Source organism: Pyrus communis, chromosome 13 (assembly GCF_041283825.1).
Source record: "Pyrus communis isolate YQ-2024b chromosome 13, ASM4128382v1, whole genome shotgun sequence".
Taxonomy (NCBI): Eukaryota; Viridiplantae; Streptophyta; class Magnoliopsida; order Rosales; family Rosaceae; genus Pyrus; species Pyrus communis.
In genome coordinates this window covers 17602572-17621283 of record NC_142577.1, presented here as the reverse complement: position 1 = coordinate 17621283, position 18712 = coordinate 17602572, and the positions used below count along the sequence as shown (strand labels likewise).

The following is an 18712-nucleotide window of genomic DNA, read 5'->3' as shown; positions in this document are numbered from 1 at the left end:
ATCGTTGCGCAATGTCTTTCTTCAAGACCTTTGCGCGACAAAATACGCGCAACGATTTTCTGGTCGCCATAGTTTTTGTACGACCTAATAATGATTTGTGCGACAAAATCTTCCTCGTTGCGCAAACTGTTTAGTTTAGTAGTGTTGGGTGTCCTCGCTTCGCCGAGCCCATATGCTAAAGATTGTGCCTACAACCAGAGATCTTCTCAAGCGGTTGTAGAACATGAGCTTAGCTATCACGCTCCGATCTTGAGATATCTCCCAGACTGACACATGACGTTAGGGCGTAATTGTACCACACACGCTTCACTTTTAAGGCATGACTAAAACAACCCAATAATTCAACAATGCATAACCTTTTCTTTTATTTTATGACTGCATCTAACCTTAGTGTTAGACTGACTACGTACTCCAAGACAGGATCAAGCCATTCGTGATTCACCATTTATTAAACTCCGACATTTCTCATAGTACTTTCTAGCAGAAAAACATAGAGTTCCACAATCACTCAATGGTACTCAACTAGCATGGTTTATTATATTCCAGACTACATAACGAAACCATATGCTAGCCAGGATTGTCATTTCATCATTCACATATATCACAATATTTTGCAACACAATTCCATAATCACAACAATTAATTGATTCCATGAATCAAAGATGCACAATATTAACATTTAACTACGTTGATTAACCAACAAAATCAAATATCACTTCATTAATTTTAATAAAGCCAACATTCCCAAGGTTTGCCGTAGTTCTCTACTTGAAATCCAATTATTCGGCATTATGACCCTAAGTTACAACCACAAGCATAAATTTGAGCAACTTCTATGCACACGAATGATGCGAGATTTATACGCACACAAATTAAACCCTCTTTTCGTCAAATTATAGTATATGTATAAGTAGGGATCGTTCTGGACCGGGGATTAGGAGGGATTGTTAATCACTTGGATTTGACTCAAAAACGTAAAAACACAATATAAAACACTAAACTAGACTCAAAGAATGTAAAACTAAACTTTAAAACACTAAGACAAACCAAAAACTCAAAATGCTTTTAAAAACACAAACTAAAATGATTTCTAACTAAATTGACATTAAAGTAAAGGGGGATTTAAGTTTATACGAAAATTGAAATAACGAAACAAGTTAAATAAACTAGACAGAATGTAAATATGAAATTGATGAAATGGAATGAATGGATGATAGAATAGCTAAGGGGGTCATCTCCACATATGTTACACTTGCATAATAAAAAGATTTCCAGTTGATCTTTCGATAAATTATGAAACTCATCACCCCGGGTTAATTAGGTCCGCTTAAATTAACCGTCAAGTTTTCCTTAAGTTAATGAATTGGATGGGTTAGCGCAACGCAATTCACAACATTCTCCAAAAGTCCTTTACGTGAACAGCACAATAAAGATACAATCAAAGATCATTAAGCATTATGAAAACTATGAGTGTTGACGAGGCATTCGTTACTATGATGATGCATGAAACTCGTGCCAAGAATTCATTTAACGCGATTGTTTATAAGCAACCTCCACTACTTGTGAATATAAGTTCGTAACTATTAGGTGAAACTCACTTATATTCTAGCGTCATATTGATGCATGAAAATTAAGCGCGCATTCTTAATAAACATTCATAAATAAGTTATCAATCAAACGGTTAAACAAATTGAACCACAACTTATGAAACGCAATTAGAATTAATCAAATCAAAATGCAAGCATAAACATATATTTCGAATCACCCCCTAGCTAAAGGGGGTTTAGTTTATTATAACTTTGAAATCAAAGAAATACCTAAACATTCCAACAACTCAAACTTGAATTGTATGAACGTTTAGGCACTCTTCTCTTCCATTCCTCATACGTACAAACAAAGAGAATTGAATTTAAACATTGAAATCAAAGAAACACCTAAACATTCCAACAACTCAAACTTGAATTGTATGAACGTTTAGGCACTCTTCTCTTCCTCGTTGTTGTAGCACAAGGTCTAAGGATAGTTTGATGGTGTGAATGGTTTGGGGAGTGGTGTTTGGATTAATAGGGAAATGGAAAAATGGTGTTTGTGGTATGTACAATGGAATGGATGTGTTGTGTGTGGAATTGTATGAAAATGAGATGTGTATTGAATGGATGAATGCAAGGGTATTTATAGGAGTAGAGGAGGGAACATATGGCTATGTCATTTGTAGGTGAAGTAGGTGGATGTTGTAGGTGAAGTAGGTGGATGTTGTAGATGATTATGAGTGATAAGTGATAAGTGTATGATATGTTAAGTGATAAGTGAATGATTATGATAAGTGATAAATGAATGTATGATATGATAAGTGGTGAATGATAAGTGATAAGTGGTGATGATATGTGATAAGTAATGAGTGGTGATGATAAGTATGGAGCATGTGAATTAACTAATGAAGGAAATGCATGTGCAATGACAATGTGTTAGAATGGATATGTGTTATGCATGGCATGATTGGAATTAGGAAAGGTTTTAAATGTCCTAAAACTAAAGAGAACAAGGTTCCAACACTTTGGTCTTCAATTAGGTCTTCAATTTCGTCCAACACTTTGGCTCCAAGCATAAGCTATCCATCCTTAGCCCAAAAGTGCTCCAAAAGTCTCCAAAATGCATCTTTTTGCTCCTTTAGCCCTTTGGACCTATAAACACACGAAAATAGCTTAAAGTACTAAAATAACTAAAGAAACATAACGTAAATGCACGAGAACAAGCCATTTAAGTCGCATGAATATGCTCCTATCAACGAATATATCACTCTCGACCACGCACCAGAATCCAACGAAGATAAGGTTTCAGATCACTCAACGGAACCAAATATGGAAAGGAATTTTGGTCCACTCAATGGGATCCAACTCTAGAATACGTATAGCCCCTCAATGCGGATACACCAGACGGACCCATAAGCATAATATGAAAGCGTGTTCTCCTAATACGAATGAACCAGGCATGACCACTTATGGATCTAATGTGAGCACGTAGGCACTGACCCACCCATTGTGGATTAATCAGGCGGAATCTCCCTTAAAATGCATGGTCCTCCAATGCTGATTGACCAAGCGAAACCATAAGCATTCATCCAATAGCGTGGTTCCCCAATATGAATTAACCACGCTGAACTACTTTATGTAAATAATGTATCAAGGTAGGTAGTGACCCCCTAATGCGGATCAACTAGGAGGGACCATAAACATACCCATAATAGTATGGTCTCCAATAGGGGATTAACCAGGCAAAACCATCCATGTACCACACTACTACATGGTGCAATCTTATCATCACATATCAGATATCCTATATTGTACCTCATACATCAATTCAACATAAATCACAATTGTATACACACACATTATCGATTCCATAAGACCAATAATATCTAACCACACAGACCTACACGTTCTATGATATATTTCTAATATGGTCCTCGGTTTATCTACACATATCGGCAATCATCCATTTCCAATACACTCATTTAGAAGTCCAGCAAACACATAAATCTCAGTAAGATACCCTTACACACAAACTGAGGTGTACAACTCTTGAGATGACACGCAAGCCAAGTAAGCCCACTACGCTTTATCGAGTCTCTATCAATGCTAATTCAGCATTCAAGAAGGAATCATGACATGTTGATAAAAAATGAATCCTCAATTAAGCGGTCCTCGTCTAGATTACAAACCTTAATATTCTAATTCGGAAAATCCGAGCATTGGATTTCCGATCTATAATTCTTAAGATCCTAAAGTATATGCATGACATACTGAAGTTTTATGATGATCCAAATGTCGGATCTCCACCTACCATAAAGGTTAAGTGGCGGCCATTTACAAAATTGGGGCCAAACAATTGGATCTCATCAAACAGATTCAGAGTATCTAAATTAGCATAGGTAGACAAAGTGGGTCATTAGACTAACGCATCATTGCATGCGGGGGCCCATGACTCCCCAGAATTCGGGCAATACCAAAGCTGACTCATAATTTGTCAAAATGAAGCTTGTGAGCTATACAAAAATCTTCATACCTTTGCCAGAGTGCGAATTTGGTCAGAAAGCGTTAAAATTCGTCAGGAAGCCATTGGATCCGAGAATGGGTGTACCTTCATCTTGGACTCGTTAGAGCTCGAACTTCCAAACCAAAGCTCAGGTTTTGTGGCTAGGGTCACGATGAATCAGTCCGTGGTGGTGTTTGGCGTTGAGGTGAACGGATGAGGTAGATCTTAGGCGTCGAACACTCGAAAAACTCGAGCCTTGATTCCCAAGAATGGTGGTTAAATGAAGGAAATATTGGGTGAAAAATAATCCTTGGGATGAGATCTATTTGCTGGGAAAATGTCTGAATCGACATCGAAATTTTTTGTAAGAAAACGGGTCAGTAACTAAGTCGGGGAGGGAAATTAGGTCAACTAGCGAGTTGGCTTTCCTAAATATAGAAGTTCCAAGTTATTAAAATGCCCCTGCCTTTGTTCACTTATTTCTCCTTCCTTATAACTTCATTTCGCCAACGGTTTTCGTGGCATTGAGCTCTATCCAAATATACTTAGTGTGACCCGAAAGGTCTATTGAATTTTAATGACTAATTAAGTAAAAATAAACGTTGTACCTAGTCAACTAAAATTTCTCAAATTAATAAAAATAAATTCACCTACATACAAATTACGAAATTTAAAATAGTGAAATACAAGAACGGGGTTTCACATCAGCACAATCCTGGTAGAACATTGAGGTTAGTCTACCATGGCATGCAACCTTATTGTCAGGTTGCCAACGAGGAGTCTCTCCCATCGGTAATCGCCATTTACTATTTAGAACTCTATCAAGTTCAGTTTTCCTCAAACTATTTCTAACTTGAACATCGAATGCCCTTTGGTGGACACACTCCCCCTTTGCTTGGGTGTTTGTCATTAGCCTAACAGTGTTGATTGTTTTGGAGGGGTGATTTCTTCAATCTACCCTTGGTGAAAAATTGCATACACAGCTAGAGCCTTCCTGTTCAACCCATTGCGTCCTGAGTTCCAACTCTCTCCCTTTCCCTAAGGGTAGATTGTGTATAATAGCATTTGTGATCCAAAACGAAACAAGAACAACATTGCTTCTTGTTTGCTTCTTCTTCTTTTTTTTTTTTTTTTTCTTTCAACCGAGCCCCATTCATTAAATTTAGACTTATCATTTTCTTTCAATAAGGTGAAGACTGAAAGAAAAAAAAAACTAGTGGATTGACAACAACATGAATTGGTTGTTAGAATCTACAAAAACAAGAGTCTTTTACATACCAAATCAGTTACACGTAGCATCCAACGTATCCAGTTTTCCGGTCAAAAAAGCGCTTATATACATTCACCAAACCTGAAAAAAGAAAATGATAAACATAGCAGGACTGAAAGGATCGAGAGTGATGAGAATAGGGTAAATGGTTTCCAGTCTGAAAGGATCCAGAGTGATAAGCAGAGTGTAAACCATAACAAGACGCGAAGGCAGAAGGACGAGAAATTGATTCAAAGTTAGGTAAATCTACACCTCTTCCTCCTTATGTTTGTAGGCGTGTGTCAATAGTAAAAAAACATAGATATGGAAGATCTTGAACTAGATTTGCATGTCCTCCAAGACTCCTTTCTTGTTAACTTTCACATCCAAGATTTGCATTGTGTTATTTTGGCTGCAAAGTCATCAAAAGATGATTCCCCCAAAATGATTTTAAAAAATTTTTGGAAAAAAAAAACAGTAAATTCAATTACTCTTTTTTTTTTCTGCGGAAAAAAAAAAAAGAAAAAAAAAACATCGAATTTCCTCATAACACTCAAGATCTGGCTATAGCCTCCCCATGGTTCAATTTCAATTAGAAGATAATCATCTGATTATTTGATTCAATTTCCTATCGCAAAACCTCCTTTTCGTTTCTAGTTTTAGTGAATTCCTTATATATATTGATATATTTCTTTCTTTCAGCAAAAAAAAAAAAGGTTTATGAATTCTAATTATAATTAACCAACACACATAAATCTTTCTTTGTTCATGGTTAGTGAGGTGAAATTAAGTCGAGAGTATTCGGTCAGCTCTGAACCGGAGGCCGACAAATATGAGTCAGTGGGCTGCCACTTGGACGCACATTTGTCTCTGCATGTAACCAAAACGCTTGCATGATTTACATTTGCAGTCATAACCGTCCCGCTTTTGCATCCTAATTATCAATTTCTCTCTCTTTTTTTTCTTATTCTTTTCACATGAGGTAAAAAAGAAATATTTGTTCAAATAGACAAAGTGTATCTATTGGCTAAAGAGTAAAGACCAAATTTACCCGCTTCACTCTCCATTTTAATCTTGCTGTACTTTTCATGTTTTCCACATATTTTTCCGCTCAATATGTAATTGACTTATTGGCATAAAATTTTGGGGCTTGTTTGGTACATTCAAAAATTTGTTTGGTATGAAATTTAAAATTATTTTTAAAATTTAGTAATTAAAAAGATAATGACAATCTTTAGCAACTCCCCATTGATTCGAGAGATCCAAAGAAAGGGTCACATGAAAAGGAGATGAGAAAGAAAGAGGAGAGAGATTCGAAGGGGAGGAGAGAGATGATCAGATCAGAAAGAAGAGAGATGATCAGAAGTAAGTGAAGTGAAGAGAGAAAGTAGTGGGTTTAGAGTTAAAAAAACTCTAAAAACTCACTTTGTGTTTTCTAGAAATATGCTAATTTTTAAGTTAGTTTCGAGTTCAATTCTTAAAAACAGTCTTACCAAACAAATATTCAAAGTTTAAGTGTTATTGAGTCAAAAAGTTGAATTAAAGTAGAGTATCAAACATGTCCTTAAAATTCAGATGTTTAGTATGTTTTGCTAATGAGTTAGAAGTTGAGTAGTTTTAAGTCATAGTTTGTCATGTTACATTGTTGATTATAAATAAGTGTTGCATAAGTGGAAGAAATATATATATTTAAATGCGTAACATTTATTATTTAGTTGATCACATAACATGTTAAATTGTGTGATAACTCAAAAGAATTTTGATAAAAATTGTGCTACACAAGTCATTCAAATCTATGATAGCTAGTCTACCACAATGCAACCATATCCAAAACACAATTCATGTTGTGGAACACTTTTTATAAGTCTTTGTTAAAATATAAAAGGAAACTATCTATATCATGGGAAATGATTTCTACACCTCCCTTTCTCTCTCAGCCCTTTTTTATTTTTCTAAGAATTAGATTGAATAAATCAAAGAAGAATTAAACATAGAATGAGAAAACGAAAGTGTGAAAATCACTACCTATATCAGTAGTGCCACTATTCTCACACCCATCAAATTTTAAAGAAATGCTGCTCCTCTTATCACTTTCCTTTATTTTGTTCAATACTTGGAACAGTTTTTTTCAAGGAATAACAAGGATTTGGTAGAAGAATAGTTTCCCGGAAATAGATTTTGCAGGTAGGATAATATTGCTGTATCTTTGGTGTGGATTAATTAGATATTGAACGTTGTACATTAGGTATTCTTTCGAGTGGATTAATCTGTGTTGGTGATACAATGAACCAAGTTTACTCCCCAAAATCACAAACTAAACACACACAAATTAATATGTATTGTTTTGTTGGCAGCATAAAAATGCAGGATTTTTCTTCCCCCAGTCTCCTCATATTTGAACGCTAACGATTAATATTAGGATTAGGACTTTCCAATTATACGTAAATACCATTTCATAATAGTGTGACATCCTGCAACCCAAGGGAAACTTAAAAGTGAAAATTGGGCAACAAAGGAAATAAAACCCTATTTGGTTTTTGGTTCCGATAGAATTTAGAAAAATAGAAAGTTTAGAAACAAACCCATAAAACCCCAAAAACATGAAAACATCCACTCACAAAATAAAACTTGTGGGCGTAGTTTAAGCCCATAAACACCGCCAGCGTATCCTACCATGACGCCTTAGGATTTGTTATGTATATTTCTGTCTGTTTCAGCAAACTCACGCATAGTTATAGTTTTTCATGCGCGCGTTCGTGTTTGTTTGTTTTTGCTTTATGATTTTTGGGAGGAGGTGAGATTGTAGCTGTTGTGCCTCGAACAGATCATCAATCCAACCCCAATCCCATTGTCCAAATCGAACAAGAACCCTCTTCGAATACTCCAAAATTTCTATCCACTCTGTTTTTTGTGTGTTTTCCGTCTGTTTTTTCTCGCCCACCAAACACGTCCCAAAGCTATCATCATTCACCAACACATAGAGTCAAGAAAACCCGTACTAGGTTTTGTTTGCGTGCTCGATTTCTCAGTGATTTTCCTGTTTCTTGATTTTTCTGGTCAAGAATATTGAAGGTAACATGCACCAGGTGTACGTGAGTTGCAGAATAGTTAAAGAAAGAGAGTAGAACTGCACTGGTTTGTGTTCGTTGACATGAGTGGTCCGGTGGTCAAGAGAAACAGAAGGGAGATCGAAGCATGCGTGACATGTCCACTCTGCGAGAGGCACTACTGCGAGGCCACTACCATATGTGAATGCCTTCATACATGTCAGTACCCTCTCTCTCCCTCTTCATGTTTCATCCAATATTATGTTTTTTTTTAATCGGATTTCATGTTTCTTTCTTGAAGTTCTTCCTTTCCTCGATATGGGTTCTTTGTTGTTACGTTTTCGTGATCGGGGTTTTTATTCAATTTGCGTTTTGGCTCTAAGTTTTTTTTGAAGAAACTGTAATTAGCACTTCAAAAATATTATTATGCGTTATGTCTTATAAAAACATAAGAGGAAAGCATGTCTATAAGGTCATGATGAGCATTTTGGAGTGTCAGTAACAACTCCCTTTTGAAATATGTCAAACTACTGATCATTGTTTGCTATTTCCTTACATATGTGTAATGAACGACTTGGACTTCATGGTTGCATGGTCTATAAATTTATGTAGTGTTAATATCTTGGTCACGTTTCACTATTCTGCACTGGACAAGACAAGACCTAATAGCAAAGAGTTGCGGCTAAGTTTTTCGAATTTACTTGGCAATTATATTTCCAAAGAAGCACTATCTCTATTTTCCATCACATATTAGACTCCTGTTATTTCTTATGTTTCACCGGAACACTGTTTGGTAATCCACATTTTTTGTTATCTTTCTTCGCTCATTCGTCCCATACCGTCTTAATTTCTGTCTAAATTTATCTGAATAATATGGAGTAAGCTGCATTCTGTGTTTTATTTACCTCAATCTCTCGTATAATCATCTGAGCTGCATATTGGTTGTTCTTCTATCAATCAAATATGTGACTGGTCTCTTTTGGTTTCGAGAACAGTTTGCAAGAAGTGCATATACTCAAAGATAGTAGACGAAGAGTTGGACTGCTGTCCAAAATGCAATACTTATTTAGGGGTTGCTCCATTGGAAAAACTCAGGTATTTGAATTTGATCATCAATAGTAGTCCTATGTTTATAAATGTTTAAACATCGGTTAGTCATTCATGTTCTAATTTTATTGCATGCTAGAAGAATGGTTATACTGTAAATTGGATTATTGATCGCGTACTTTGTTACCAAAAAAAAAAAAAAAGAAAGATTTGATGCACAAACTATTTAATTAGTAGTACGACACCGGATAAATTGAAAAGCGTACAGTTTAACTACTATAATTTTGTGTAGAACCAGTTGTTCAGACCAACTGCTGTGCTGGGAAGGATATTGTGTATTCAGCAAAGGACAGATGCAAAGTGTAGTTTTCTTTTTATTTACACTTCCACTTTTCATTACATTCAACGTTTAGTTACCATTTTTTGAAATTTCTTGATGAGCGAACATACAGTGGCAAGCAGGTTCACATTTGATGAGGGTTTCCTAGATTGCTGATATGGAAAGGTCACTTTTAATATCTGTGTTTGTTTTACGTTAGTCCTTTTTTTTTTTTTTCCTTGTCTGCAGGGCAGACCCCCTTTGGGATAGTATAACAGGCAAGATCTTCCGTCCTGACACAGAAAAAGTCAATGCACCTGCTGACCACAATGTGCAAGATACAACGGCAGAGCCCCTTCCTTCCGAAACAAAAATGGTTAAGGCACATGCAGACCTCAATGTGCAAGATATAACAGAAGAGCTGCTTCCTTTCGAAAGTAGAAAGTCCAAGGTACCTGCAGATGACATTGCGCAAGATATAGAGGTAGACCCACTACCGTCCAAAAGGAAAAAGGTTAAGGCACCTGCTGTGTCTTCAGCTCCAATCCCAGCTAAAAGAAAAGAGAAATATCTCTCTTCATTGGTGATAAATTCACCTCAAGTATCAGGTGGACCTGAGATGAGTGGACGAAGAAGGTATCCTACACGAAGGAGAGTTCCTCTACGAGAGTATCCTTCATTTCAGGAGCCTGAAAAGAAAGAGGAAGATTTCCATGAGAGACTTAAGTCACCTCAGACACTGAAAAAAAATGCACTATATACCAGACAGGTAAAAGAGGAAAAAACAATAGTCGGTTCAATGCATTTGCTTCTCCATTTTTATCCTCTCAAACATGTTGAGTTATGTTGATGCAGAACTCTACTGAGGGATCATCGAAGCAGCACATGCTTAACTTGGTTGTGGAGGACAATTCTCAACCAGAAGATGTGAAACCTGAGATCTGGAAACCATTAGACCGCCTGGTTGAAGTGGCAAGAAAATCAAGTTCTGATAAGATTAATCTGCAACTGCAACTTCCTGTTTCCGAACCAATGTTGCCTGATGCGCTCAACAATGAAGCACGTGAGGTGAAGCCCATTATGGAATATGGTAACAAATCCAAAGTCGGTGGAAGTGTGAATCAATCTAATCCTGCTCCATCGGGCTCAGGGAGTTTTAGGAAACCACAACGTGGCCGCAAAAGAAAACTAGCTGTACCTGAGGGACTCAATATTCCAGCACAATCTTTGGTTGATGCAAATAATAAATGTGACAGAATATTACGTCCAATTTGGTTCTCATTGTTTGCTTCCAATCACCAGTGAGATTTTGTTTCCTTAGCTTAAACCAATAACTGATTTTGGTTGTTTTTTCCCTCTTCATGTATTGAGTTTAACACTTTTGAATTGATTGTTGCAGGGAAGGCTTTCCACCATTGCCGCAGTTACCTTCATGTTACTTGAGAGTCAAGTAAGTTTCATTAACCTCATGCCCTTCTATTTTCTTGCATTTACTGTTTTTGCTGATCCCTCACCATTTTGGCTGTCGGAATGGAAGTCTTGTTGTTTAATTGTACCTTTCCCTGCACTATGAATTTTTCAGTCTCGATGTAAAGTTCATGGCAATAGATCATATATTACAAGCAATTTGATTTTTCGCTCGTGATTCATGATATGCTCAACTCAATTATCTAAGAGGCTTCCTATGGTGTTTAAGATAACATGAAGATACTGCTCTGGTATCACAAAAAATGAAATTTGTTTCTACTGCAATCTTTTGTTACTGCAATTCTGCAACATATGATATGCATTTATGAAGCTTTTTTGGCTTTTACAAAATATATCATTTTCCAGATGCCACATGTTTTTGAAGGACAAAAGAAATATCCTTTCCATTTTTAGTTGTTACAAAACTGTACTGGCTTTCCATGGATCGTCGTTTAGGAACATTTTTCAGACCTGTTTGAAGAATGCATGTGCCCTTCTAACATTTAGGGATTATACATGGCAGGAGTACACAAAATTAATTCTGTGGGACTGAACTGACCATTAGATGAAAATGCTCTCTTACCATTTTCCGGCATTGTCTAGTGTACTTTTTTTCGTGTAATATCTTGTAGGGCAGACACTAACTTCGGTTTTGTTTCTCGAAATTCTGTAGGGATGGTAGCTTACCCGCTTCTTTCATAAAAAAGTATCTGGTGAAAAAGCTGAATCTTACCAGCGAGGATGAGGTGACATCATCTTTATCCCTTTTCAGTTCCTGCTTTTTATGAAACTTAGAACTTAGATGGTGAAGAAAAGGAGACGAGAAGCATTTTTCTTATATCGAAAATGAAGAAACATTGTCCTGCAACAAAACCAAATTTATCTGTTTTATTTCTCGAAAAGAAAAGAAAAGAAGTGAATCAGAGAGATTTGATTTGTCCATCACTGCATACCGTTCACTTGAGATTTTGGGTAATTTGGGTTGGTGATAATCTGCCTTGGTACATATGCCTATATTTGATACTGAGTTTCACTTGATGCCTAATGCAGGTGGAGGTCACATTGCGTGGTAACCCAATAGTTCCGACATTGCAGCTGCATAACTTAGTCAACTTGTGGTTACAGACAACACCGGCTTCACAAAGCATTCAGATCTCCATAGGAAGCTCTGCAAAGGAATACGTGATGCCCCTCATGTATGGTCGAAAAATGCAGCCTCGGTAGCTTTAGCTATTCCTGTGGTCACAGTCCTGTGACAGTGATCAGTCCAGGCAACGGCAGTCTGAACCGCCTTCACTGTGTTGTTCTCCGCATGAAAATTCATTTGCTCTTTCTTTTCATCCCTGAGTGCATATACTTGCTTTGCTTGCAGTGTGGTGTTCCCGGTACTTCTTACTCTAAGCAGGTTTTCGAGTTTTACTTGAATAGGATCTGTTCTTTAGGATCGTAACTCTGTATCATGGTTTCTAAGTTTTTGTAGCATTCTCTCGTCGAAAAACAACAGATTTTCAAAACAGATGAAGCTGGTTTAAATTATAACTCTTGGCGCAATATCGGTTAATAGGTTATACCTAAAACATTTATTTTCCCCCTTTCTGATAATTTCAGATGAAGGGCTTAAATGTTAACTGGAATCTTACATCTACTTTGAACGAGCAGAAAATGCGAATGGCGGACATTTGGGAATACGAATGTTAGATCCACCGATCGAGAATACGAATGTGAATATTCCGTAAATGTTAAAACTGGGGAGCCCCAGTGCCCATGGACTAACTGATGAATGGTTTTTTTCTCAATTTTCACCACTAATGAAAAGGAACTAGCAATGCATACATGATTACCCAGAAAATTGCAGTACACAACTTGCACACTCATACAATGCATGAACCGATACAGCTACCTACACCGTACCCATTTGTTCCACATTTACCATGAGAAAGCTCTGATATATACAAGTTTCTCCGTTAGAAGCTGAACAACAAGTACAGTGCGTGAACAATTGCAGACTTCAGAAGCAAGGCGCAGCATCTCAAACTGGATCTGCCGGTTGAAGAATGAAGAAATGCCACCACCTGCAATGCATACGTTGAAAATATACATAAAAATGAGCAAGAAAGCATTAGCAAATGATCAACCTAGGACATTTCCAAGCCAGATGTGTATTTATCCTGGAAACAAATTCAACCGTAATAACTAGCAATCAAGCAGCAGCAAATGATCGACCTAGGACATTTCCTAGCCAGATGTGTATTTATCCAAAGCATTCATATATGAAAAAAATGCATATTTTGGGTAAAAAGCACTCGGCTCAATTCAATCCCGATAGAGAATTAATTCATCGATTATTTCTCAAGGCTGAAAAAATCATGTCACTGCCCTTTGTACGTGTGATATTGCCTAAATCATACGACATAGACAGATCAATTCTCAAGAGCAGCGGTACTGCATAAACCAGTAGCTCCTCCATATGGATGGAGAGCGACAAAACAGAACATAGCTGTCAAAGATGGATGATGCCTCATTTAGACCCAAAACCGGACAACTTTTTCTATCAGAAATAGGTAACGGGTAGAACGCTTGATAGAATTACCAGTGCTAAACCACCCCCGTCAATATGAAAGATGCTGACAACAGAAATAAAATTAGTTTTACCTCATCTCATATCCCTAAAATTCAATGGATTGGTCTTTAATATCATATCTAAGACTTCAAAATCAAGACTAACTTTAGCATGAATATGAAACGACATATACGTGATGAAAGTACACAGTACAAATTTCATACGCCAAGTAATTCATACGAATACAGAAGAATTGAGCTGCAAAATTACCACAGAACACAAGGCGCTAATCCTCCCATCTTATCCCGTTTAGACCACGAGCACATTCACTTCTTCTCCTGCGCAATGTGCTCCCAAATTCGCTTTGCTTTCTCTGTCATTTCCTCAAGTGCCTCCTCCGTCTCACCAATGATCTGTTTTGGCAAATGCCTCTCCAAAAACTCAAACCACTCCCCGAGCGTCATCTTCTCCAAGTCACAGCTCACATTAACACCCAAACCACTCCCACTTCCATTGTAGCCCTTAATGCCACTCCCGCTTCCATTTTCAACCTTTTCGCCATTCCCACTTCCACTTTCACCTTTTCCACCACTCTCTCCTCCAACGTTGAACTCTCTATCCGCCTCCTCATGTCTCTCTTCCTCCAATTTCACCGCTTTTGAAGCTTCATTGCCAAGTTTATCACACACCGGTTGCTCTTTTGGTGCATTCTTCCCCCTCCTCACACCGCCACGTGTCCTTTTCGGCAATCCTTCAGTGTCTACACAAGAGCTCTCTGCAATCTTCCCCAATTCCTCATTCTTCGAGATCCGAGTTTGCCTCACACTCACTTGCCGTGTCAATTTTTCCTCCACAGGCTTCTCCTCCGCAACCTCACTCTTCAAAACCCTAGCTTTGGGCGGTCGACCCCTCTTCTGATTCCCCTTGACCTCAATTTCCTCGACACGCCTCGGATTCCGTCTCAGCCGGCTCTCTTCGTAGCCATCGATCTTAACCTCAATGGAAGTGCACTCGCCGATTTTGATTTCGTCGCCGTGGCTGAGATCCAGCGGCGTGTTTGGGGGGACATTGGTGCCATTCAAAAGGGTTCCGTTTGAGGATTCGAGGTCTCGGAGCACCCATTTGCCCGATTCGGACTCGATGGAGAGGTGCTTGGAAGAAATGCCGGAGTCTTTGATCGGGATGTTGTTGCAGCGACCGTCGCGGCCGATTCGGACCTTGGATCCGGGTCGGAATTTTCGGGTGTCGCCGTTCCAATTATGAAACCCTGGGCCTCGGAGCATTTTCAGGTTGAGAGCTAAGGGCTCCATTGTTTCTCTGAGTCTGAGAGAAGAAAGGAGGGAAATTGTAGAAACTATTTGAAATGCTTTTCCGTTTTCAGATTTTTTATTTTTTATTTTTTTATTTGATAAAATGTATGTATTGTTTTTAGGATAAATATTAGTTTACTACTCTTATGTTTCATGATTTTCAACATTTAGTACATCAAATTTTTTTTCATTCCAGAGTCATACCTGAAGTGCAAATTTTGAGACAGTCTCATACATCCGTTAGTCAAACTGTTAAATCTCTCGTTAACTGATAACATGGCGTTCATGTGGATAATGACTAGGCGCCACGTGTGAATAGAGGGCCACTTGAATATTAAAAAAATTAAAAATACAAAAAATTAAAATTAAAAATATCCCTCCCCCCCCCCCACCCCACCCCCAACGGGTCTCCTACCTCCCCCATTCCCCTCCTTCCCTCCCTTCATTCCTCTGCAACCTACACCTCTCTTCCTTCCATCTCTCCTCGGTAACCCGCAACACCTCCACCATTCCTCTCCTAACCCCCACCCTCTTCTTCTTCCTCCTCCTCCTTTTCCTGCAACCCAACCCTCGTCGTTGGCGGTCCACAACCGACCCATCCTCGAGCCCCGCAAGATTAGAATCTCCCTCAACCCTGGAGACAATGCCATTTTCCATTTTCGTCCAACAATTTTGCAAACCCAAGACCCATAATTTTTCTTTTCTCTCTGAGGCCCCTTGCTCGAACCCTAACCCTCAAATTTCTTGGCAAAACCTCGACTTTCTCGGAGAATCACGGAGGAAATGCAGCACCAGATGCTAAAGCAGCAGCAGCAACAAGCTCTGATGCAGTAGGCTCTTCTTCAGCAGCATTCTCTCTACTATCTCGTGTTTCGGAAGTACTGATTCCGTAAGATGGGATTTTTGAGAAATTTCCTTTTATGGGAAAGTTTTGAATTTTATTGTTTTGGTTTTTGATTGCTTCTCGGTAGTGAAAAGGAGGAGGGTCGGGGGCGATTCTAGTCTCGTGGGGCTTGGAAGAGGAATGGTGAAGGTGTTGCAGGTTACAAAGGAGAGAGGGAGGGGAGGAAGGTGTGGGTTGCAAAGGAAGGAAGGAAGGAAGGAAGGAAGGAAGGGAGGGGGATAGGGAAGGTAGGAGACCGGGGGGGGTGGGGTGGTTTTGTATTTTTCATTTTTTAATTTTTAATATTGAAGTGGGCCCCCTATTGGCACGTGGCTCCCAGTCATTGCCCACATGGGCGCCACGTCATCAGTTAACGGGAGCGTTAACCGTTTGACTAACGGATGTATGAGACTGTCCCAAAATTTACACTTTAGGTATGACTCTAGGACAAAAAAAACTTGATAAACTAAATGTTGAAAACCACGAAACATGAGAGTAGTAAATTGATATTTACCCTTGTTTTTAAATTTTCCTTGTTATTAATTTTTATTAAAATGTTTTTTATATTAGCACCTTATAAAATGTTGAACGCATTTCACATTAAAATTTAGTATTAAATAACTTATTTAACTTACTATGCAATGGCAATTTTGACCTTATTAGGTTTAGAAAAGAAAAAAAAAATTATATACACTCCAAATCACTTTTTACGTATTATTTATCTTTTCAACTATCAAAACCCCTCCGACCCTCTATTGTTGAACAAAATCCTAACCAATGAAACTACAAACATGTTGATTAAGAAATTTTTTTTTTGACGAATGAAACACGAAATCGATGTTTCGGAAGCTTCACATGAGGTAAGACTTCATATTTTTTTAATGTTTTAGTGATTTTGACGATATCGATAATTATTTAATCTTGCTTTTGATGCGTTATTCAAGCTTCTATGTTTGTATTCATCTTTTAGGGATCACATGGATTACATGAAGAATTAAACACCTAAAATTACCACCAAATATTAAAAACTGACAACTTGGGTTTTAATGGTGGAATTGAAAACAACCTGAAGGAAGATTTGTGAAAAACAAGTTCATTTGAGCAACATCAACAACATGCAATTAACAATTAAAAGGCGGAATCATGTTTATATGCACTCAAAAACAAAACTTAACCCATGAACTTCAAAGCCTAGTAGATAGGTGAACCAAGACTCAACTCAAAACAAAGTGAGTTGAGAAATCAATACCTTTGTAGATTCCTCTTTGCATAAGCAAAGGCTAATCACCCAAAGAGAGGGCCTTCATTCCTTGCATCTTAGATCCATGGATTTGGATGGATGAAAAGGTTTCTCCAAGTTCCCAAAATTGAAAACCTCTAAGTCTCCACACCAAGGCATATTGTAGAAGAAATGAGTGACCTTGGAGGAGTTTGATTGCTAGATGATCCCTCCAAGGTGGCTGAAATTTTAGAGAGAAAAGAGAGCTTGTGTTCTCATCCTTTCCCCAAAAATTACCCTTAATGAATTTTTGGCTATAAAGTCATACTTATTCATTAATTCATTTGAGTGGCAAACTTGTAAATAAGTCCAAAACCACTCCTTCTTTAACATGGGATTTATTGGGCTATTTGGGCCTTTGTGAATCATTATTCATTAAGTTGTCACACAACTTAAGTCAATGGACTTGACGTTCGAAGCCCATTGGGCCTTAAGGTCCAAAACTATCCCGAGGTCTTTTAACGAACTTATTCGTTTGATTAATAATCATATTAATTAATCCTTGCCATAAATAATTAAACCATTTAATTATTCTTACTCATCTCCGTTGAATCTTCAATCTCTACCTTACACGGTGTACGATCCATTAGGTTCCTTTTAGCGAGGCAGTGGGCGATTCAAACTCTTTCAAATCGATTGTGAATTGGAACTTACTTTCAATTCTCCCGTTAGTGATAATACACTTTTAGGGCTTCCACAAACCATGGTTGACGCCTAGCAGCATGTCATGGTTACCCAAGCTAATCAGAAGAGGTGGAGAACCTATTCAGTTTTAGGATTACAAATGCAATACGGTCTTTCTCTAATACAATACTATTGACCACATTGTTTGGTTTGATAGTTTATTCATGTCTACTATCCAATGTGAGTCTTGTGCTTATATGATTACCTTGAATGTGATTTGGAACACATTCCTAAATCTCATTCATACTTTGGCCAAAGATTCTTAATCATATCATAGAGTATTCTCCCTCAAACAGTTTGAAGGTTAGAGATCCCTTGTTGCGCATTCACTTGCCTCCATGGCTAAGTGGCTTAACCCCAACGATGCCGTGGACACCCTCCTGATGGAGTGACTTTGACATAATCAAAGATTAAGGACCTAACCACAAGACAACTGTGATGTCTCAGGTCAAAAGACTAATTTGCATTATCCCAACCATGAGTTCTCATGTGACATGAATATGAGAACTCTTCGTTGATCGTGTTCAGTGAACTCATTCTCTATTGAGCACCTACGTACTTGTCTTGATGTCACACACACCAATGACTCGAGACTAGTCACTCTCCCTGAGAGAAGACATAGCACGTACTGATCTTAACGGACTGTCAATGCCCAATTGACAATCCTATGATCAAGAACGTTTAGGATGTGTCAACGAAAGAATGGTCTCATGAATCTAACTTCTTTAGATCGCATTCTTCCAATCACATATTCCTTGGACTTATCGTTTAAGCATATAACATTTATATGAGACGGCTCAAACAATAATGTTTGCCCTTAATATTAAACTAGATT

General features: G+C 37.9%; 2 protein-coding genes across 2 annotated transcripts; one reads left to right on the top strand and one right to left on the bottom strand.

Annotated features, from left to right (window-relative positions):
* Window positions 1–8432: 8432 nt before the first annotated feature.
* LOC137736649 (E3 ubiquitin protein ligase DRIP2-like) lies at window positions 8433–12385 on the top strand. The gene is made up of 7 exons (XM_068475883.1): window positions 8433–8547; window positions 9324–9423; window positions 9944–10463; window positions 10550–10995; window positions 11094–11144; window positions 11835–11907; window positions 12212–12385. Exons 1-7 carry the CDS (start codon window positions 8433–8435, stop codon window positions 12383–12385), a joined length of 1479 nt encoding a protein of 492 aa, XP_068331984.1.
* A 439-nt stretch (window positions 12386–12824) lies between these two features.
* Window positions 12825–15093, bottom strand: LOC137736458 (FHA domain-containing protein At4g14490). Its single transcript, XM_068475723.2, has 2 exons — window positions 13992–15093; window positions 12825–13233 (listed from the first exon to the last, which is right to left on the bottom strand). Exon 1 carries the CDS (start codon window positions 15029–15031, stop codon window positions 14048–14050), a length of 984 nt encoding a protein of 327 aa, XP_068331824.2. The 5' UTR covers window positions 15032–15093; the 3' UTR covers window positions 12825–13233; window positions 13992–14047.
* Window positions 15094–18712: the final 3619 nt, after the last annotated feature.

Bases quoted from the DNA above. Each gene is read 5' to 3' on its own strand.
- LOC137736458 (XM_068475723.2), bottom strand. From the start codon at position 15,031: ATGGAGCCCTTAGCTCTCAACCTGAAAATGCTCCGAGGCCCAGGGTTT.
- LOC137736649 (XM_068475883.1), top strand. From the start codon at position 8,433: ATGAGTGGTCCGGTGGTCAAGAGAAACAGAAGGGAGATCGAAGCATGC. The intron at 8,548-9,323 runs GTCAGTACCCTC...TTTCGAGAACAG, and splicing joins ATGTGAATGCCTTCATACAT to TTTGCAAGAAGTGCATATAC. The intron at 10,996-11,093 runs GTGAGATTTTGT...TGATTGTTGCAG, and splicing joins TTGTTTGCTTCCAATCACCA to GGAAGGCTTTCCACCATTGC.